The 22,203-nt window shown below is 44.8% G+C and overlaps 1 protein-coding gene across 2 annotated transcripts; it reads left to right on the top strand.

The window, feature by feature from the left end:
• Positions 1–1,433: 1,433 nt before the first annotated feature.
• On the top strand, positions 1,434–21,444 carry Pym1 (PYM homolog 1, exon junction complex associated factor). 2 transcript variants are annotated; one of them, XM_070042583.1, is made up of 3 exons: positions 1,434–1,651; positions 19,995–20,088; positions 20,500–21,444. In XM_070042583.1, the coding sequence occupies exons 1-3, from the start codon at positions 1,615–1,617 to the stop codon at positions 20,981–20,983; spliced, it is 615 nt and encodes a 204-aa protein (XP_069898684.1). In that variant the 5' UTR covers positions 1,434–1,614; the 3' UTR covers positions 20,984–21,444. The 2 variants fall into 2 exon arrangements, with proteins under 2 accessions (XP_069898684.1, XP_069898694.1); XM_070042593.1 differs by lacking the exon at positions 1,434–1,651 and adding an exon at positions 2,185–2,276.
• The last annotated feature ends 759 nt before the right edge of the window (positions 21,445–22,203 follow it).

The raw sequence follows: 22,203 nt of genomic DNA, 5'->3' as shown, positions 1-22,203 counted from the left end.
AAGGTTCCAGGTGCTCATCTCTTTAATCAACCACATCATAAAAGCCAGAAACAAAGAAACCACAATGAACAAAGGGAAAGGAAAAAACAACAGCCTGTTCTCCCCTGGCCTCTTCTTTCCTCTCTTCTTCCTCAGGGTGGGGTATACATCCGGTCCTACCGTTTACTAAGCAGACAATTAGAGTTTCACTTCCTGCCAACCCCAGAGCTGGCAGGATATCTGGGGGTGGAAGGGGGCCTCGAGTTAGGTAAAGTAAGTAAACAGGGGATTCTTTTGGATCTTTCCTCCATGCCCCCCTTGCAGAGACAGGTCCTTTGGACCTTTGGAAGATGCAGAAACTACTCAGGCACTTCAGTCAAGGCCAAAGTATGTCACTAGGTTTTCCATCCATTCTCATCTGTTACTAATTACAACTCTAAGGACAGAATACTGGAAGAGGTAGGAGTGAAGAGGTCAAAGAGTAGGTGTGACAGATTAGATGAAAATAGTTTTTGCTTTTATTCTTTTTTTTTTTTAAACCTCTAACTTCTGCTGCAGCCCAGCTCCAGTGGCTCATGCCTTTAATCTTTTAACTATTCTGGAGGCTGAGATCTGAGGATCTCCGTTGGAAGCCAGGCCCGGCAAGAAAGTCTGAGAAACTTTTATCTCAAACTCAGAGCCGGAAGTGGTGCTGTAGCTCAAGGGTAGAGCACCAGCCTTGCGCACCAAGAGGCTCAGAGACAGTCCTGAGTTAAAGCCCCAGAACTGGCCAAACGAAAACAAAAAAGCTCTGGCTGTATGCAAATAAGTTTTTTTTTCTGCTTATGTGGTGCTAAGGAATCGAACCCAGGGCCTCATGCATGCAGGGCAAGTGCTTTACCACTGAGCCACCTTCCCAGCCCCGCAAATAAGTTTTTAAGTGAGTTTTGAGACCTGATGAGTTGGGTTTCCGATAGAAATCATGGAGCTGGGAGAATAGGAAGGAAGGCAAGGTGTGGGCCCCAGGAAACTTCTAAGGTTTAATGTGTTTCAGATCTTAATCGGTCGTTGCTCTGGTTTTGTCCTTTAGTTCAATTGAGGCGTACAGCCTAAAAGCTGAAGTAGTTGTCAAAGTTTATTACTTCTTCCCACCTCCCTGATTGCAGAGAAACTGTTAAGATCCAGCCTAAGCCGAAGTGGAACTCGGAGTGAAAGTAAAGGGGTTAAAACAAAAGCCAGGAGGGGGGTGGAAGGCGTAGACACCCGAGCCTAAGAACCTGAAGGCGGCCAGGCCCCTCCCAGGCTGCAGGGAAAACAAGTTTAACAGGATTTAGCCCTCGGGGGAACCACAGTTACAGAGGGACCGGGCGGGGAGGTGGGGGGGCGGGGACCGGACTTTGGGTTCCACTGGAGAACAATGACGCACGGGGCCGGGCAGGCCTGGGGAGTGACCGCACGGGCCCCGTTATTGGCTAGTTGCCCCGCCCTTCATCCCTAGCTTCTAGGTTAATTAGAATACTAAGTGGATCCGCCCAGATGCCTTCTCGGTGCCCTCTGACCCCTGTCAGGCTGGGGCCAGAAGTCACTTCGTCACCGAATTCCCGGGGCCCGCGCTTGGGGCCGGGTCTGATCAGGGCCTGAGCGCCCAGCTCGGCTATGGAAGTCAGCGGCCACTCTGAAGCTGCGGGGACAGGTGACCGATCCGCAGCGCCCTGCGATTTGCACACTCTTCCGTAGGTCTCGGTCCAGAGAGGGTGATGCTGGGCGGCCGCGGACGGTCGGCTCGCGAGCCCGGCCTCCAGCCCCTTTTTACGGCTTCGCCGGCGGGGGGTGGGGGGGAGGCCTGGCCCTCGTCCTCCAGACACACTGGTGCGCGCCCGGGCGGACTGGAGTCTGCCTGCCCCGCGTCAGCGCCGGCCAGGGCCGCAACCCCCCGTTCTGTCCGTCTGTCGGGGCGCAGATGGGCCTCGTGCGGCTTTCCTCCCTCGGCGTGTCCTGGACCTCCGAAAAATGCCCGGGCTCCGACTCTAGGTTGGCACTTCCGGCGCCCGGAGGACCGTGTGCCACCCCAGAGGCCCTTCAACCCTAGTTAAAATAAACCCACGGGTTTGGTTTATTAACTGCGCCCGCTTCTAACCCGCCCTTCCCTTCTGCCGCGGTGGGAAAGGGGCACTGTCCCTTTAAGACTAACATGGTGGCTGGCTAATGACAAGGACTCCACTTCCGGTGGGGAGGAGGGCGGGATCCCGGCCCGCTCACGCCGGAAGTGGTTTGTGTTTTCAAGATGGCGACTCCCTATGTAACTGACGAGACCGGCGGTGAGTGCGGGAATCGCCGGGTTGCTTCTCGCCCCGGGTTCTCGGGGAAGGGGTTCGGACTTGGGAAGAGGTCTGTGGCCCGCCCCTATCGGGGCCCCTCCTTTGCCCCGCCCCCGGGACCGCCTTCTCCATTCATTCTCCTCCGGGGTGTCACCTGCGCCCCCTTCTGGTTTCATGGGTTTTTTTTGGGGGGGTGTCTCTGCTTCCGGTCACCCAGATTCGGGGGGTCTCTCAAAGCTGTCTGCTTCAGGATCTTCACTGGGCTTCTGCTTTCCGCTAGCGTTTGGAATTCCCATCTCTTGATAGGGTTCTCCAGGCCTACAGCAACTCTCCGTTCCCTCCAATTCCGGCCCTCCTCCCCTCCCCTCCCCCAGCTCTGAGCTGTACCCCCTCCCCATCCCACCCCAGCCCTGTTGTCACTCTTGTTCTCCACTTGGGATCTGCTGAAGACCCCTTCATGGCTACATACGTTTTTCCCACTCTTTACCTCATCTTCATTTCCTGGGTCATTGAGTTCCAGGGAATGTGAAGGGAAAAGGAACTTTCAACTTGGAAGTTTTCTACTCCTGGAGCCACCCTTTTCTTCCCTCTGCAGTGATGAGATTGAGGGGTCCCAAGGTGATAGAAGGCAAAAAGGAAGCTATCTAGTGGCCTTTCTCTCCCAAGCTTTTTGACGAGTTCATACTATTCATAATTCCTCCTGGCTTGAGAATGTCAGCGCGGCTGTCTGAGATGCTGAAGTGTCCACTGTGTATGTGAGAAGTTGAGACTCAAAGCTTTCTTAATGGTTTTGTTCTTTCCTATTGCTTTGTCCTTAGCTTAGTGTACATACCAATGGTATTGACCCAGTGATGAGTAAATATGAGACTGTATGGGAAAGTAGTTTGTAAAAGGCTGTGCAAGTGCACAGTGGTTTTATAGCCCTCTTTGTAGTCTTCCTTTGTAGTTGTTGATATTTATACATGTAGTCATGTGTAGATGTGACACCGCATGTGCAGTGATATACACAGTCCGTTTCAAAGTGTGCTATATATGCTTCTCATTCTGCTGCTTTCCATGTTCCTTATACTTCAGCCCACCTACCTTATGGTACATAATGACAACCCAGACTCAGCTACTTTGCTCCAATTACTCATTCTAAAGTGGCATACCATCCTTTTTTATGCTCTACTTAGTAGGTCTTTGTTGAATTAGTACCTTCTTCTTTCTTTTCTCCTTTTTTTTTTTTTTTTTTTTTGCCAGTTCTGGGGCTAGAACTCAGGGGCTAGATACTGTTCCTGAGCTTCTTTTGCTCAAGGCCTAGCACTCTACCACTTGAACTACAGCGCTTTTTCTGTTGATGTGGTTACTGAGGAATCAAACCCAGGGCTTATTGCATGCTAGGCAAGCACCTACCATGAAGCCACATTCCCAGCCCCTGGCTAGCAACTTTTAATGTGTACTTTGAAAATACTACTAATACTGTAATTTTGTTTTGTTTTGTTTTGTGTTTTTGCTCGGTTCTGTGACTTCAACTCTGAGCCTGCACGCTGTCCTTGAGCTCTTCATCTCAAGCCAAGTGCTCTACCACTTGAGCCACAGTGCCATTTCCAGTTTTCTGGTGATTAATTAGAGATATAAAGTCTCTTGGGACCAGGCACCTGTGGCTCATGCCTGTAATCCTAGCTACTCAGGAGGCTGAGATCTGAGGATTGCTATTGAAAGCCAGTCCTTTTATCTCCAATAAATCAACAGAAAACTGGAAGTGGCACTGTGGCTCAAGTGGTAGACTGCTAGTCTTGAGCTGAAGAGCTGAGGGACAGCTTTCAGGCTCAAGAGTTCAAGCCCCACAACTGACAAAAGGGAAAAAGAAAGAATCTCATGGGGTATTTCCTGCTGGGCTGGCTTTGAACCCGTAATCTCAGATCTCAGCCTCCTGAGTAGCTAGGATTACAGGTGTGAGGTGGTGGTGGTGGTGGTGGTGGTGGTGGTGGTAGTGGTGGTTGCCGCAGTTGCTGGTGCTGCTGCTGCTGCTGCTGCTGCTGCTTATCCTGGGGTTTGAACTCAGGGTCTGAATGCTGTCCCTGAGCCTTATCACTCAAGGCTAGCACTGCCTTGAGTCACACACAGTTTCCAGATTTTTTGGGTGGTTAACTGGAGTTAAGAGTCTCATATTTTCCTGTTGGGGCTGGCTTTGTACTATGATCTTAAAATCTCAGTCTCCTGAGTAGTTAGGATTATAGGCATGAGCTACCAATGTCTGGCTCTTGTCCCTGGTTTTTTATGCTTAAGGCTAGTGCTGTGCCACTTGAGACACAGCTCTGCTTCTCGCTTTTTTAGTAGCTAGTCGGAGATGAGTTTCATGGCTTTTCCTCCCTAGCCTGGCTTCAAATCATGATCCTTAGGTCTCAGCCTCTGAGTAGTTAGTATTACAGGCCTGAACCACCAGCTATCTTGAATTATGTCTATCAGCTAAATTCTTGGCTTCTGCTTCTAGCCTGTAGAATATTGTTAGACAAAAAACACAGAAGCTATCAGTACAGTGTTAGCTTCTGTTGAGATACGGGTTTCTCTCCAAGTTTTTTTTTTTTTTTTCCCCTGATATCTTAAATTCTCCCAGACTATTTCTCCAATCTTTTTCATCTCTTATGATCCCCCCTTTCTTTTTCCTGGGACATTTAGTTTCACTTTTATTTCACTGAAAGATCAAGGCCTTCATTTCTGTTTCTTTCTAGCAGATATCTTGAATTTCAAGTCCATATCTTCACTGCAGTCGTTATTATTCCTATCACCACCATTTCATGTGAGTTTTCTATGCCCCTCCTTTTTTTGTTTTTTTTTTTTTTTGGCCAGTCCTGGGGCTTGAACTCAGGACCTGGGCACTGTCCCTGAACTTCTTTTGCTCAAAGCTAGCGTTCTACCACTTGAGCCACAGCGCCAATTCCAGATTTTTCTGTTTATGTGGTATTGAGAAATCGAACCCAGGACTTCATGCATGCTAGGCAAGCACTCTATCACTAAGCCACATTCTCAGCCTGTCCCACAGCTCTTTTGCTCAAGGATGGCACTCCACTTGATCCACAGCTCCACTTCTAGCTTTTTGTTGTTACTTGGAGATAAGTGCCAGTGACTCACGCCTGTAATCCCAGCTACTCAGGAGGCTGAGATCTGAGGATCATGGTTCAAACCTAGCCCAGGCAGGAAAGTCCGTGAAACTTTTATCTCCAATAAAAACCATTAAAAGCCGGAAGTGGCTCAAGCGGTAGAGTGCTCGCCTTGAGCTGAAGAGCGCAGGGACAGCATCCAAGCCCAGAGTTCAAGCCCCACGACCAACCAAAAAAAAAAAGAGTATCTGGGACTTTTCCCTGACTGGGCAAACTTTGAACCACATTCCTCAGATCTCAGCCTCCTGAGTTTCTAGGATTATAGCATGAGCCACCAACACCCAGCACAATTTTTATTTTTTATCGTTGTAGTTTTAGTTGTGTTGTATTGTTTTGTTTTAATTTTCCTTCAGTGCAGGGGATAAAACCATAGGCCTCATGCATGCTAGGCAAATGCTCTACCACCAAGCTCTGTCACCAGTCCATAGTCTTTTACTGTTGGTATTGATCATAATCATCTGACTGAGGATGTGTTTGTAAGTCTCTGTAAAATTTCTGTTTATCCCCATCCTTTCCATACCATATTTTATTGTTATTATTAAGGTGTTGTAGGAAAGTCATCTATGCAGGCTGTACATAAAGTGTAGGGTATTTGGCTTTCCTTTTTTCCTTCCCAGTTGAAAAATAAATACAAAATACAGGTGCAGGTGACTCATCCTGTAAGCCCAGCAACTCCGGAGGCTGAGACCTGAGGATCACGGTTCAAAGCCTCCAACCAGCCAGAGCAGGAAAGTCTATGAGACTCTTATCTCTACCAAATTACCAAAAAAAGCCAGAAGTGGACCTGTGGCTCTAGCCTTGAGCAACAGAAGCTCAGTGACAGCATTCAATCCCCAGGACTTGGGGTTGTGGGGAGAAGCTAGTCTAAGCAGGAAAGTGTGTAACTCTTACCTCAACCAGTAAAAACCCAAAAGTGGAGCTGTAGCTCAAGTGGTAGACTGCTCACCTTGAGCTGAAGAGGCTCAGGGATAGTGCCCAGGCCCAGAGTTCAATCCCGCCAGCCGACCAAAAAATAAAGTCTCGTGGACTTTCCTGTCCTTGCTAGCTTTGAATACCCTCCTCAGATTTCACCCTCCTGAGAAGCTATAGGCATGAACTACAAGCACATAGTGATGTACTGCTTTTAAATCCAAATCTATATATACACTACTTTTTTTTTTGGTCGGTCATGGGGCTTGAACTCTGAACCTGAGCACTGTCCCTCAGCTCTTCAGCTCAAGGCTACTACTCTCCCACTTGAGCCACAGCACCACTTCCAGTTTTCTGGTGGTTAATTAGAGATAAGAGTCTCATAGACTCTCTTGCCCAGGCTGGCTTCAAACCGTGATCCTCAGATCTCAGCCTCCTGAGTAACTGGGATTGCAGGTGTGAGCCACCCACACCTGGCATATATATATATGCTGCTTTCAAATACAAAGTTATGTATATTTTCTGGTGGTACTGGGATTTGAACTTAGCCTGAAGTTTGCTAGGCTGATGCTGTACCATTTGAGCCATACCTCCAGCTCTGTGTCTTGCAGTTTATTTTCTTCTTCTTCTTCTTCTTCTTTTTTTTTTTTTTTTTGCCAATCCTGAGGCTTGAACTCTGGGCCTGGGCACTGTCCCTGAGTTCTTCAGCTCAAGGCTAGCGCTCTAGCGCTTGAGCCACAGCGCCACTTCCACCTTTTTCTGTTTATGTGCTACTGAGGAATCGAACCCAGGGCCTCATGCGTGAGAGGCAAGCACTCTACCACTGAGTCACCTTCCCAGCCTTTGATATTTCAATTCTTTTTTTTTTTTTTTTTTAAGTTTTGTGGGATAGCAGAATTTTATTTATTTGTTGGTTGGTTGGTTGGTTGGTTGGTTGGTTGGTTGGTTGGTTGGTTGGTTGATTGGTTGGTTGTGGAGCCTGTTGGGTGCTGTCCCTCAGTTCTTCAGCTCAACGCTAGCGTTCTACCACTTGGAGCCACATGGCTACGTCCGGCTTTTTCGGCTTATGTGGTGCTGAGGAATCGAATCGCTACGTCCACCTTTTTCTGTTTATGTGCCACTGAGGAATCGAACCCAGGGCCTCATGCATGCAAGGCAAGCTCTGTACCACTGAGCTACCTTCCCAGCCCGAGATACTTCAATTCTTATCCTCTGGAGTGGGTAGGATTATAGATAGGAGCCCTCAGCAACTGTTTGCTTTGTTCATTTGTTTTGAGACAGGGTCATGTCTGGTCTCAAACTCTTGGATTTAGGTGATTCTCTGGCTTGTCTCCCAACATGCTCAGCTAGCTTGCTTTGCTGAATGAAACTCTGCCTCTCCAGCCACTCTTTTAGTCCTGGTTTTTTGTTGGTGGTGGTAGTGGTCATAGACTTGAACTCAGGGCTTAGGTGCTATCTCTGAGCTCTTTGGCTCTAGGTGCTATCTCTGAGCTCTACCATTTTGACCCAGAGTGCCATGTCCTGTTTTCTGGTGGTTAATTGTAGTTAAGAATCTCATGGACTTTCCTCCTTGCCCAAGCTGGCTTTGAACCAAGAGGCTTAAATCTCAGTTTCCTGAGTAGCTAGGATTACAGGCATGAGCCACCAGTGCTCAGCTACAGTCCTGCTTTTTTTTTTTTTTGTTAGTCGTGGGGCTTGAACTCTGGGCCTGAACACTGTTGTTGGTGTTCATGGTCATGGGCTTGAACTCAGGGCTTAGGCTCTGTTTCTGAGATCTTAAGCTCAAGACTAGTGCTCTACCACTTAAGCCACAGCACCACTTCCATTTTTCTGGTCGTTAATAGGAGATGGGAGTCTCACAGACTTTCCTGCCCTGGCTGGCTTTGAACTGGGATCCTCAGATCTCAGCCTCCTGAGTAAGATTATCCACGTGAGCCACTGGTGCCTGGCCAACCCTGCTTTTTGCTGGTTATTTTGGATAGTCTCATGGACTTTTCTATCCAGGCTGGCTTCTAACCTTGGCCCTTCAAATCTCAACCTTTTGAGCCTCTATATCTCTTATTTATAATTATATGCATAAGCCCCTGGGCCACCCAGCTTAGATTGTAAAGATCTTGAAACTGAGGACATCTTGTGCATATTTATAAGCTCTATTGCAACTAGTGGATGTAATATTTTTGTTCTTTTTTTTTTTTTTTTTTTTTTTTTGTCTTTTTTGGTACTGGGGATCGAACCCAGGACGTTGCACTTGCTAGGCAAGCGCTTTGCCACTGAGCTACATCCCAGCCCAATATTTTTGTTCTTATAGGAGGTATATTAGTTTATTAATATCATTCATGTACACTAATCATTCAATTTATAGGTGTTCTGGCTTCTGACCCACCATAGTTTTCTGAAACTATATACAGGGTTTTCCAGATTGCCAAAAGCAGTATCCTTTTTCTTCTCCTTGTCCTTTATCACTCTTCAGTATTTATTGTTGTTAGTCACCTTCTTTCCTAAAACAGTGTTATTACTTTTAATTACCCACCATTACTTAAAACTTTTTTTGGTCAGGGCTGGGAAGGTGGCTCAGTGGTAGAGCGCTTGCCTTGCATGCCTGAGGCCCTGGGTTCGATTCCTCAGCACCACATAAGCAAAAAGAAAAAAAAGCCGGAAGTGGCGCTGTGACTCAAGTGGTAGAGCACTACCCTTGAGCTGAAGAGCTGAGGGACAGGGGCTGGGAAGAAGGCTCAGTGGTAGAGCGCTTGCCTTGCATGCCTGAGGCCCTGGGTTCAATTCCTCAGCACCACATAAGCAAAATGAAAAAAGCCGGAAGTGGCACTGTGGCTCAAGTGGTAGAGCGCTAGCCTTGAGCTGAAGAGCCCAGGCCCAGAGTTCAGGCCCCACGACTGGACCCAAAAAACAAAAACAAACAAAAAAAAAAGAGCTGAGGGACAGCGCCCAGGCCCAGAGTTCGGGTACCACAACCGGACCCAAAAAAAACAAAAACAAAAACACACAAACTTTTTTTGATCAGTAGTGAGGCCTGAACTCTGGGCTCAAGGCTAGTGTTCTACCACTTGAGCCAGAGCACCACTTCGGTTTTTTTTACTTATGTGGAGCTGAGAAATTGAACTCAGGGCCTCATGCATGTAAGGTAAGCACTCTACCACTGAGCCACCTTCCCAGCCCCATTTAAAACTTTTTGGTCTCCATGGCATAACACTTTCTTTTCCTATGAATCATTTCCTGTCATTGTTTTGCGTCTTTTTCCTTGAGGGAAATAATCATGAGCATTTGGCCAACATGGATCTTCTCTTTTTATATTTTCTCTTTATTGTAAACCATGTCCAGGTCTTTAGTTGTTGGCTCTGAGGTCATCTTCAGGCTTGGATCTGGATCACAGATCTCTTTTACCTGAAACAAATCCTAAGACTCACTAGTCATTCCCCCTAATTCCTTGGCAGTATCAGAATCCTTGTTATGTTATCTCTTTGCTGTCTTTCTGCAACTCCAGAAAATAAGTGCGTGCTCTCTCGCTCGTTCTCTCCCCCCCTCCCCTCTCCCCCCTCCCGCCTCCGGTAGTACAGGGTTTGAACTCAGGGTCTCAGACACTCACTCAGCTTTCTTGCTCATGGGTGGTAATCTACTACTTGAGCAGAGTCTCCTTTTCTGCATTTTTGCTGGCAAATTGAACATGAAATCTCAAGGACTTTTCTGCCTGGGCTGAAACTGATCTTTTTCATCTCAGCTCTTAAACAGGATTACAGGTGTGAGCCACTGGCACCCATCTAGTTTGAGTTTTTATTGCTAATAGATTTAAGGAAGCAGGTTGAGATTTATAAAACATTTGATGTGGGGAAATGAGCAAGCTTAAAATATTCTTATAGTAATGGTCCCTGATCTATAGTTTCTGACTCTCAAAAATGTTATCTGAAAGTCCTGATATTCTGCCCTTGGTTTTTATTTCTAGGGGTGGGAATCGCCAAACCTCTCCCTTCTTTTTGACTTCACCCTTGGAAACCATCAAGGCCAGAGGATGGAACCAAGATAACATAAAATAGGTGCTCCTTTGTGTATCTCTGAGGGCTTCCACTCAGGATGGCTATTCAAGAAACTCCTGCCCTGCCTTTCCTTATTTGCTTCTCTTAAACCTTCAGCTTCAGCTCTACAGTAGTCCTCTTTTATCTGCAGTTTTAGTTACCCAAGGTCAATTAAGGTCCAAAAATACAGCACACTACAATATTTTGAGAGAGACCATAATGTTTATTATGGTGTCTTATTTTATTGTTATTCTTCTCCCCTACCTCTCCCACCCAGTCTCAGGGCTTGAATGGGCACTGTCCCTGAGCTCTTTTTGTTCAAGGTTAGTACTCTACCACTTAAGCCATAGTGCCACTTCTGGTGTTTTCTATTTATGTGACACTGAGGAATTGAACCCTGGGCTTCTTTCATGCTAGGCAAGCACTTTACCACTAAGCCACATTCCCAGCCTTATTGTTATTTTTATCTGTTACTATGCCTAATATATAAATTAAGCTTTATCATAAGAAAGTATGTAGCTGGGCACTGATGGCTCACACCTGTAATCCTGGCTACTCAGGAGGCTGGAGAGCTGAGGATGGCTGTTTGAAGCCAGCCCAGGCAGAAATGTCCAGGAGACTCTTAACAATTAGCTACTCAAAAACCTCAAGTGGAGCTGTGGCTAAAAGTGGTAGAGCACTAGCCTTGAGCAAAAGAACTCAAGGACAGCATTCGGGCCCTGAGTTCAAGGCCCCACAACTGACCAAAAAAGAAAAAAAAGTATCTAAAAGAACAAATGTAGTATACAGGGTGAATTTCCAAAATGTTTGGGACCAAAGTGTTTCAGATTTTTATAGATTTTTAAGTGTTTGCATATGCATCATGATATATCTTGGGGATGGATCCAGTTTAAACACAACATTCATTTGTGTTTTATACATATATATTTTATATATGGCCTACAAGTAATTTAGTATATGTGCTGCCGAAGCAAGCATTCTACACGTAATTTAAAAAATTATTATAAAGGTGATGTACAGAAGCTTACAAGTAATTCTTGTACCCTATTTTTAGTGCATTTGCATTTTGACTGCAAATTGTCACATGAGATCAGAGTACAGAATTTTCCATTCATGGCATAATATTGATAATCAAAAGCTTTCTGATTTTGGAGCATGTAAATTTTTAGATTTTTGGCTTGGGAATGCTCAGCCCATGTAGGGTTGAGCATGTAGCACCCACTGCAGGCCTGGAATGTATCCCCCACAGATAAGGGGGGACTACTTTGTATGCAATTACCTTAAATATATGTTTCTAGTATTGTTTCTCCCTGATTCCATGTAAAATACTGCTTGTCTAGAATTGAATTGACAGAGTTGTCTTCTCCTCTGGACTTTGTTTACTTCACTGCCTTTTATTCTCCCTATTTTCTACATTTAAGATCATTGTGAGCCAGGCACTGGTGGCTCATGCCTATTATCCTAGCTGCTCAGAAAACTGAGATCTGAGGAAGGAGGTTTAGCACTAGCCTGGGCAGACAAATTCAAACTCTTACCTCCAATTATCAGCAAAAAGCTGGAAGAGGAGGCATGGTTCAAGTGATAGAGCACCAGCTATGAACAAAAAAGCCAATCAAGAGAGGTCCTGAGTTCATGCTCCAGTACCAGCACATACACAAAGCATGGCGGTACATTCATGTAATCCCAGCTACTGGAGAGGCAGAGGCAGAAGGATTTCAAGTTTGAGGTCATCTTGGGCAAATGGAAAGACCCTGGCTAGAAGCCCCAGATTTAATTTCTAGTACTGAATTAAAAAAAAAAAAATTCTTGACTGTACTGAACATATAATACTTTTCTTTCTTGCCAGTCCTGGGGCACTTGAAGTCAGGGCACAGATGCTGTTCTTGGCTTTTTTTTTTCTTTTTCATTGTGAAAATACTGTACAGAGGGGTTACAATTACATGGGCAAGATAATGAGTACATTTCTTATCAAGCATTGTAGCCTCCTCCTTTGTTTCCCCTTCCCATCCCTTCCCATCCTCCTCCTCCGCCCCCCTGTTCTTAGCTTTTTTGGTGAAGGCTAGTACTGTACCACTTGAGCCTACTAGCTTTTCTTGGTGGGGGTGCGGGGTGCAGGCGCTTTCCTGGCTTCAAACTATGGATCCCAGATAGCAGCTTCCTAAGTAGCTAGGATTACAAGCATAGTCCTGTTTTTTGTTTTTTCTTTCTTTCTTTTTAATGATCACATACACGAGTTGTGTAAGAGGAATGTCACATTCCGTACATACATACAGACCAAACTAACTCCATCACTCTTCCTTGCCCTCATCCCACTTCTTTTTTTGGGGGGGGGGTCGGTTGTGGGGCCTGAACTCTGGGCCTGGGCGCTGTCCCCCAGCTCTTCAGCTCAAGGCTAGCGCTTTACCATTTGACCACAGCACCACTTTCGGCTTTTTTCTTTTTGCTTATGTGGTGCTGAGGAATCGAACCCAGGGCCTCAGGCATGCAAGGCAAGCGCTCTACCACTGAGCCACCTTCCCAGGCCCCCTCATCCCACTTCTAAATCAGTATGTTTCAATGTCCTACTCTCATATATGTAAATGAACTGTATTTGTCCTCACTCATCCTTTCCAAGCATCATCCCTCATACCCACCCATACAACAGAGACTCTTTTACTTTCCTGTCAATTATTTGTTTCTAATGGGTATTCATTGTACCAAGGAATTTCACCATGGCATTTCATGTTTGAGTTTTATATATATATATATATATATATACATATATTTAGATATATATTTTTCTTTTTTGGTCGTGGGGGCTAAACTCTGGGCCTGGGCACTGTCCCTTAGCTCTTCAGATCAAGGCTAGAACCCTACCACTTGAGCCACAGCTCCACTTCCAGCTTTTTTCTGCTTATATGGTACTGTGGAATCAAACCCAGGGACTCATGCGTGTGAGGCAATCACTCTACCACTGAGCCAACTTCCCAGCCTACGTATATTATATTTTAATCAGTAACCCTCTCTGTTATGTTCTTGTTCCCAATGTCAGCAGTTGATCAACAGTTTTCATTACGATTCCTATGCCATCTTTGTATATAGTTGCAATGTATCCAAAATTACATACCTTCCATTGTTCATTTTTCCCTCTTTCCCTGCCCCCTCTTTGGCCTGAACACGTAATATTTTTTTTCTTGCTGTTATAGAATAACAACTACACCAGGTGTGGTAGCTCACGCCTGTAATCTTAGCTACTCTGGAGGCTGAGATATGAGGATCGTGGTTCAAAACCAGCCTGGGCAAGAAAGTTATCTCCACTCAGAAAACCGGAAGTGGCTCTGTGGCTCAAGTGGTAGAGGGTTAGCCTTGAGCTGAAGAACTGAGGGAAAGCACAGGTCCAGAGTTCAAGCCCCACAACCGACAAAAAAAAAAAAAAAGAATAACAACTACTTACATAGCTTTTATGTTGTATTAGGTATTGTATGCAAATGTTATGCTGTTTTATATAAGGGCCTTGAGTTGAGTATTTTGGTGTCCCTAGGGGTCTGGCTGGGACCAGTTCCCTGCAGACACAGATATTAGCCTTTTATTTTTATTTTTATTTATTTATTTATTTTTTGGGTCCGGTCGTGGGGCCTGAACTCTGGGCCTGGGCACTGTCCCTCAGCTCTTCAGCTCAAGGCTAGCGCTCTACCACTTGAGTCACAGCGCCACTTCTGGCTTTTTTCTTATGTGGTACTGAGGAATCGAACCTAGGGCCTCAGGCATGCAAGGCAAGCACTCTACGACTGAGCCACCTTCCCAGCCCAGATATTAGCCTTTTAAAGAACTGCTTTGAGCCTGGTGCTGGTGGCTCACGCCTGTAATCCTAGCTACTCAGGAGGCTGAGATCTGAGGATCGCGGTTCAAAACCAGCCCGGGCAGGAGAGACCGTGAGACTCCTATCTCCAATAAACCACCAGAAAACCGGAAGTGGCGCTGTAGCTCAAGTGGTAGAGCACTCGCCTTGAGCTGAAGAGCTGAGGGACAGCGCCCAGGCCCAGAGTTCAAGCCCCCACAGCCTACCAAAAAAAAAAAAAAAAGAACTGCTTTGAGCAAATAGGCATGTGTTCCCTTCTTCCTTTTTTTTTTTTTTTTTCTTGTCAGTCATGGGGCTTGAACACTGGGCCTGGGCACTGTCCCTGAGCTTTTCAGTTCAAGGCTAGAGCTCTACCACTTGAGCCACAGTGCCACTTTTGATTTTTCAGTGTTCTGCAATCTGTGACAAATATTCAAATTTGGGAGATTAGAGACCTTCCATATTCTAACCAATTTGTGTCTAGTCTCTTTTCTCATATCTGCTTTTTTTGTTATTTCCTAACGAACTTAGTTTTGTTTCTGTTTTTGTTTGAGACAGTCTGTCTTTGAATTTGCATCTTATAGCCTTAGACTCTGGAGTGCTGGGATTTGCGTGTATACCACCCACATGGCATTATATTTAGTTTCTTGGGTGTTTTTTTTATATTTTTGTTGTTTTTTGTTTTGTTTTATTTTGTTTTGGTATATGACCAGGTACAGCTTGAATACAGGGCCTGAATGCTGTCCCTGAAACTTTGTGCTCAAGGCTAGCACTCTTATTACTCAAGCCACTCCATTTCTGGCTTTTGGTGCTTAATTGGTAATAAGAATCTCACAACCTTTCCTGCCCAAGCTAGCTTTGAACTTTAGTCTTCACATCTCAGCCTCCTGAATAGCTAGGGTTATAGGTGTAAGCCATAGCATCTGGCTTTTTGTGTGTGTGTGTGTGTGCTGGTCATAGGGCTTGAACTCATGGCTTGGGTGCTGTCCTTAAGCATTTTTTGTGTAAGGCTAGCACTACCACTTGACCCACAGCTCCACTTCTGCCTTTTTTTTTCTTTTTTAATGGTTTAATTGGAGGTAAGGTCCTATACTGGCTGAGCTGATGTTGAGCCCCCCCTCCTCAGATCTCAGTCTCCTGATGGCTAGGATTACAGGTGTGAACCACCAGAGCCTTGCCCTTTATAATTTTTCTTCTACCAGGTTGCATGATTTTTTTGTGTGTATGTGCTGGTCCTGGGGCTTGACTCAGGGCCTGGGTCATGTCCCCAAGCTCTTTTGCTCAAGGCTAGTGCTCTGCCGCTTTGAGTCACAGTGCCATTTCCAGCTATTTTTTTGGTAGATGGTAAGGCTTAAACACATCCCCAAGCTCTTTTGCTCAAGGCTAGTGCTCTACTAGTTTCGAGTTGCCACTGTCTCATGGACTTTCCTACCCAAGCTGGATTTAAACCACAATTCTCTCATATATATATATATCCATTTCTGTAAAATTGAATTTGAAGTTTATCTTAAATTGTTTGCTACTTTACAGATCTTACAGATATCACAATTTGTACATAGTTTTTTCTTTTTCTTTTCTTTTTTTCTTTCTTTTTCTTTTTTTTTTGCCAGTCCTAGAGCTTGAACTAAGGGCCTGGGCACTGTCCCTGAGCTCAGCTCAAGGCAAGAGCTCTACCACTTGAGCCACAGTGCTACTTCTGGTTTTCTGGTGGTTGGAGATGAGTCTCATGGCCTTTCCTGCCCAGGCTGGCTTTGAACCTCAATCCTTAGATTTCAGCCTTCTGAGTAGCTAGGATTGCAGGCATGAGCCACTGGTGCCTAGTTGGAGTAATTCTTGTTTTGTTTTGTTTTTTGGGGTCTGGTCGTGGGGCCTGAACTCTGGGCCTGGGCATTGTCGCTCAGCTCTTCAGCTCTAGGCTAGCGCTATACCACTTAAACCACAGTGCTACTTCCAGCTTTTTTCTTTTTGCTTATGTGGTGCTAAGGAATCGAACCCAGGGCCTCATGCATGCAAGGCAAGCGCTCTACCACTGAGCCACCTTCCCAGCCCCCAGCTGGAGTAATTCTTAATGTTAAATTCTTACAATTGGAATTTCTAAGAGTGTTGAATTATTTTTGCTTTCTTTCTTTCTTCCTTTCTTTTTCTTTTTGCCAGTCCTGATGCTTGAACTCAGGGCCTGGGCACTGTCCCTGAGCTTCTTTTGCACTCTGCCACTTGAGCCACAGTGCCAGTTCCAGCTTTTTCTGTGCATGTGGTACTGAGGAATTGAACCCAGGGCTTCATGCATGCTAGGCAAAGCACTCTACCGGTAAGCCACATTCCCAGCCCCTGTTTTTGCTTTCTAACCTTCTCCTAATTAGTGAATTACCAAATATTGTTGATTTTTTTGATAATGTATTTAATGTGAATCTCTTCCTTTGTGTTCTCACTCCTTTATGCCACATTATTGCAGTCTTTTTCATAACTGGTTTCCCCAGTCTCTTGCGTTTTTCTTTTCCAAATCGGCTTCTCATCGTTGCTGGATTAATTGTCCTAAAACATTGCTTTGGATAAAGGATTCATTCATTTGGCAAATATTTATTGAATGTGTGCCATGTGCCATATTAACATTCATGGTCTGAACATCCTCCTCTCTTCTAGCTGTTTCTCTGGCTCAGCCAGATTGGTCTATTTGCCATCTCCTGAAAATGCCACCTACATCCCATATCTGCCTTCTTTGTTTTAGAATGAGCAGTTTCAAATCTATTCTGTATCCCTTTTCACTTAGTTTAGTTTGACCCTTTCTTCAGAGCCTAGGCCTAATCTTCATCTTTCTTCCATGTTACCTCTCTTTTTTTTTTTTCATAATTTGTGTCCATACTATTACAGTTAGGCCCCACCCCCTCAAAAATCCTCACTGTCTCCTGTGTCTCTTTTACTCACTATATACCAATCTTGGTATATACCAATCTTAGTGTGGGGAGTTTTTTCTTTTCTTTTTCTTTTTCTTTTTTTTTTTTTTTTTTTTTTTGTTGGTTGTGAAGCCTGAACTCAGGGCCTAGATACTGTCCCTGAGCCTCTTTGTGCTCAAGGCTAGTACTCTACCATTTGAGCCACAGTGCCACTTCCAGTTTTTGAGTGGTTAATTTGAGATAAGAGTATCAGGTGGACTTTTCTGCCTCATTTGGCTTCAAACTTCAATCCTCAGATCTCAGCCTTCTAAGTAGCTAGGATTACAAGTAGGAGCCATTGACTGCTTGCTTGGATTGACTTTTTAACTGGTTTAACTGAGTTTTGCACTGGTGAGTAATACTGCTGACCCATTAAGTATGAAATTGCCAAGGTGATAGCACCAAGTAACACTAGTTAGTTGTGTTTTTCATTGCCACACACTTGTAGTAGATTGTCCACTTTCACGTAAGATCATTTGATTGTGCAATAACAATGATTATTAAGCTGTGGCCCTTGATTACACATCTTTTCAGCATTTTTTAGTTGCTAAAGGGAAGAAAGCATGAAACACATACTGAAATATGATTGTCTCCAGGAAAAGCACTTGCACAATTCCTCCAGTTGCCAGCCAAACAGGCTTCCTTTTCATGGACACCAGTTTTATTTGAAAGAATTTTTAACAAACTGGTAATTGAGATATATGTGGCAGTTGTTTTCTAGAAAATGAAAGAAGCAACCTCGTCATTTCAAGGAAAACAACTGTATTTATTTCCCATGACAAAATTCAAACTCTCAAGTGAAAATTTGAATTTTGAAAAATCTGTCTGGGGCTGGGAAGGTGGCTCAGTGGTAGAGCGCTTGCCTTGCATGCATGAGGCCCTGGGTTCGATTCCTCAGCACCACATAAGCAAAAAGAAAAAAAGCCGGAAGTGGCACTGTGGTTCAAGTGGTAGAGCGCTAGCCTTGAGCTGAAGAGCTGAGGGACAGCGCCCAGGCCCAGAGTTCAGGCCCCATGACCGGACCCCCCACCCCTCCCAAAAAAAAAAATTCTGTCTGTCCTGTGTGCTTGAAAGCTTCTCAGTACTTAATGACCTTTCTGAAGGAATTAATGAATTTAATTTTTCATTATTGCATAAAGAAATGGATAATAACTAGGTACCATGGGCTCATATCTATAATCCTAGCTATCAGGAGGCTGAGATCAGTTAGAAGCCAGTCCAGGCAAAATCAAGGGACTTTAATCTCCCAATTAATTAGTAAAAAAGTGAAGGTGTGGCTCAAGTGATATAACACAAAACAGGAGTTAAAAAATTACTGAAGTAAAACAGTTTGAGGACTTCTGTGCATGTTCCTGTAGTGTGTTTCTTCATTTCAGTATATCATAAACACTATTCAGTCTTGCTATGCATCCCAGGCTGGCCTCAAACATTTGATTCTTGCTCAGCCTCCCTAGCGCCTAGAGTAGAGCCACATGTACCTCCATGACCAATTCTAACTTTTTTTTTCCTTCTGTTGATTGTGGGCCTTGAACTCGGCCTGGGTGTTGTCCCTGAGCTCTTTTGCTCAAAGCCACTGCTCTACCACTTTCAGCCATAGTGCTTCTGGTTTTCTGGTGTTTAATTGGAGATAAGAGTCTGAAGGACGACCTTCCTGCCCAGGCTGGCTTTGAACTAAGGTCTCAGCCTCCTGAGTAGCTAGAATTACAGGTGTGAGCCACCAGTACCCAGCTTCTATCAATTTTAAAATTTTTTTGCCAGTCCTTGGCACTGGGCCTGGGCGCTGTCCCTGAGCTTCTTTCGTTTAGAGCTAGCGCTCTATCACTTGAGCCACAGTGCCATTTCTGTCTTTTTCTGTTTATGTGGTACTGAGGAATTGAACCCAGAGCTTCATGCATGCTAGGCAAGCACTCTACCTCTAAGCCACATTTTCATCATTGTAGTGCACCATTGTGTGAATGAACCAAATCTATTTAATCATCTGTTAGTGACCATTTAAATTGCTTTCAGCTTTTTGCTAGTTTAAGTAACGTGTGTCAACAAACATCCTTTACATATATTCTTGTGTACTGGTGTCTTTATGTCTTCAGTGATATATTCCTGGTTAGTTTCTCGTTGTTTTTGGAGACGTTGTGTAACCCAGACTGCCTCAAACTTGAAATATCTCTACCTACCCTCCTGTGCTGAGAATACTGGGATTACAGGCATGCAATACTATGACCAGCTTACAGAATGTATTCCTTCAAGTTGTTTTGTTTTTCAGAGTCCATCTAAATAAAATTTCACCTTCTCTATAACATTTTTCAGATACTTTCTCCCCATATGGTTCTTGTTTTTTTTCTCTTCAACCTCTTATTTACTGCCTTTAATATCCCTTTGCTGTTGCCTTATGTTTTAAAAAAATGTCTTCTATGCTTGTCATGTCTTACATAAACTATCAAAATAGACCCTCTCTGAGGGAACGGTTGGTGTACTGTATAGTACATAGCCACTCTGTAAATAATGGTAGAATTAGGGTTTGAGGGTTGATATGGTAACAGATTTGCATTTGGTGGGTGCTTGTGGGAGTTGTGTACATTTATGCATACTTCTCATCCTGAGAAATGTTTGAGTATTTTTGTTTTTTAGTAGCACTGAAATTTCCATTCAAGAGTTGATGCTCGCTAAGTTGGTGCTATGCTACTTGAGCCATGCTTCCAGCCTTCCTTTTTGTTTTTCTGGTGATTATTTGGAGATGGAGTCTAATGAACTTTTCTGTCTGGGCTGGCCTCCCACCTTCATCTCCAGATTTCAACCTACAAAGTAGCTAGGATTTATAGGCATGAGCCATTGGCACTCAATAGGGGCAATTGTTTGAAAATAAGAAAGTTACTTCAACTTGGTTTCTCCAATTTCAGGCAAGTACATCGCGTCAACACAACGACCTGATGGGACCTGGCGCAAGCAGCGGAGGGTGAAAGAAGGCTATGTGCCCCAGGAGGAGGTCCCAGTGTGCGTGCTTAGGCTTGAGGTGGGGGTATTTAATGAGGTCCCTACAGAAGGATAGAATATGTGTGCCTACAAGTTTAGGGATGACTCTCCTGAGCCCCAAGGAAATGGAAGGAGGGGCAACTGTCTGAGAAAGGAGAGGAAGGAGCTGGGATTCAGGGGTAAGTGGGAGTTCCATGTGACTAGCTTGTTCCTGTGACCACTATTCATCAGAATTTACAAATAGAAGTGAGAAATTCAATGATTTGGGTCCTTGGGACCCTCCTGTAGCATCTTCTACAGAACGAAGTTGGGGAGGGATCCAAAGAAAGCAAGGAAGTAGGAATGTGATAAGTTACTTGATTTGGAAGGTTAGGAAAAGGACTGAAAAGTCAGTTTTTCTTGGAGACTCTGTTGACATCTTGTTTCCTGCAGGTATGAAAATAAGTATGTGAAGTTTTTCAAGAGTAAACCAGAGCTGCCTCCAGGGCTGAGCCCTGAAGCCACCGCCCCTGTTACCCCATCTAGACCAGAAGGTGGTGAACCAGGCCTCTCCAAGACCGCCAAACGCAACCTGAAACGAAAGGAGAAGAGGCGGCAACAGCAAGAGAAAGGAGAGGCAGAGGCCTTGAGCCGGACTCTTGAGAAGGTGTCTTTAGGAGAGACAGTCCAACTCCCCAGTGCTCTGCAAATCACCCAGGCAGCCCCTACAGCTGCCTCTGACCCACCTGACTCAGCGGCCACCACAGAGAAAGCCAAGAAGATAAAGAGCCTAAAGAAGAAGCTTCGTCAGGTGGAGGAGCTACAGCAGCGGATCCAGGCCGGGGAAGTCAGCCAGCCCAGCAAAGAGCAGCTGGAGAAGCTAGCAAGGAGGAGGGCGCTGGAGGAAGAGCTGGAGGACTTGGAGCTAGGCCTGTGAGGCCTGTGGGAATAGGAAGTAGACTGCAGAACAAACCGTGGGGCTATCTGGGACCCGGGGAGCGTGGGCAGATGCAGTCAAGTGGGGTATGCCTCATATTGGCTCCTTTCCACTTCTTGCCGCCCAGCTCTGTCCTCCAAAACCTAGCCTCTCCTTCATTCCTTCCCTTTTCTCCCCAGTTCCTATTTTTTGGACATTTCCCCTCCAATTCTTAGTGTTCAAAATCTCAGTGACTACCCCAGGTACCTCTGCTGCTGATTTGGGTGTCTTTGTTTAAAAGAAAATCGGGTGGGTGGGAATGGAATCTCTTGAGAACTGAGGCTAGGGTTTAGAGAATGCACCCAAGTTCTGGAGTCTTGGTTCCTGTTTACAGTGTTGATGACATTTTTCCCTGGCCATCCTAACCTTTTTTTTTTTTTTTTTTTTTTTAAGAGTACAATAATAAACTCAAGTAGACAACATATGGTCAAACCTTGTCTCTTTGTTTTTAGATCTTAGTAGTTGATCTGTGAATTTGGTACAGAAGACATATTGGGAATATTTCCTTTGCTTATTTAGTTACTTGGTTTTTGTTGTTGTTGTTGTTGTTTTGTGATGCTGGGAATCAAACCTAGCACCTTATACATGCTAGGCAAGTGCTCTACCACTGAGCTATATCCCTACCTCTTAGTTGTTGAAAAATTAGTGTGTGAATCCAGGTGCCAGTGGCTCACACCTGTAATCCCAACTACTCAGGAGGCTGAGATCTCAGGATTGTTTGCCTGCACTTGTAGAAGGGAGCAGATCTCAATCTTTCTTGCACTTTGGAAGGAACTGAAAAGCTTCAGGATTTAGGTCTAATGGTCTCTTCAATGACCTAGTTCATTCCAAGGCTGTATGTTTTTCAGTCAGGCCGAAAAATCCCTATGAGACTCTTGTCTCCAATTAACTACCCCAAAACCAGAAGTGGCACTGTGGCTCAAAGTGGTAGAGCATTAGCCTTGAATGGAAAAGCACAGGGATAATGCCCAGGCCCTGAGTTCAAGCCCCATGTCCAACAAAAAAACAAACAAAACCCACTAGTGTGTGAGAAGTAAGCAACAGATTTTGGTAATTTGCTCAGATTTCAGTGAAGAAAAATTTGTATTATAATCTAATTAAAATAGGAACAAATTTACTTTTGATGAGTGAATTGTGTGTGTCTGTGCATCTGTGCTTGTTCTGGGGCTTGAACTTAGGGC

Source organism: Dipodomys merriami, unplaced genomic scaffold (assembly GCF_024711535.1).
Source record: "Dipodomys merriami isolate MVZ:Mamm:240054 unplaced genomic scaffold, mDipMer1.0.p SCAF_10, whole genome shotgun sequence".
In the NCBI taxonomy this organism is placed as follows: domain Eukaryota; kingdom Metazoa; phylum Chordata; class Mammalia; order Rodentia; family Heteromyidae; genus Dipodomys; species Dipodomys merriami.
The sequence above is the reverse complement of the archived record's forward strand: the minus strand, read 5'-3'. Positions and strand labels throughout refer to the sequence as shown.

Coding starts and splice junctions, on each gene's coding strand:
- Pym1 (XM_070042583.1), top strand. CDS start 1,615: ATGGAAGTCAGCGGCCACTCTGAAGCTGCGGGGACAG. Junction 1,652..19,994: donor CTCTGAAGCTGCGGGGACAG/GTGACCGATCCG, acceptor CTCCAATTTCAG/GCAAGTACATCGCGTCAACA. Junction 20,089..20,499: donor CCCCAGGAGGAGGTCCCAGT/GTGCGTGCTTAG, acceptor TGTTTCCTGCAG/GTATGAAAATAAGTATGTGA.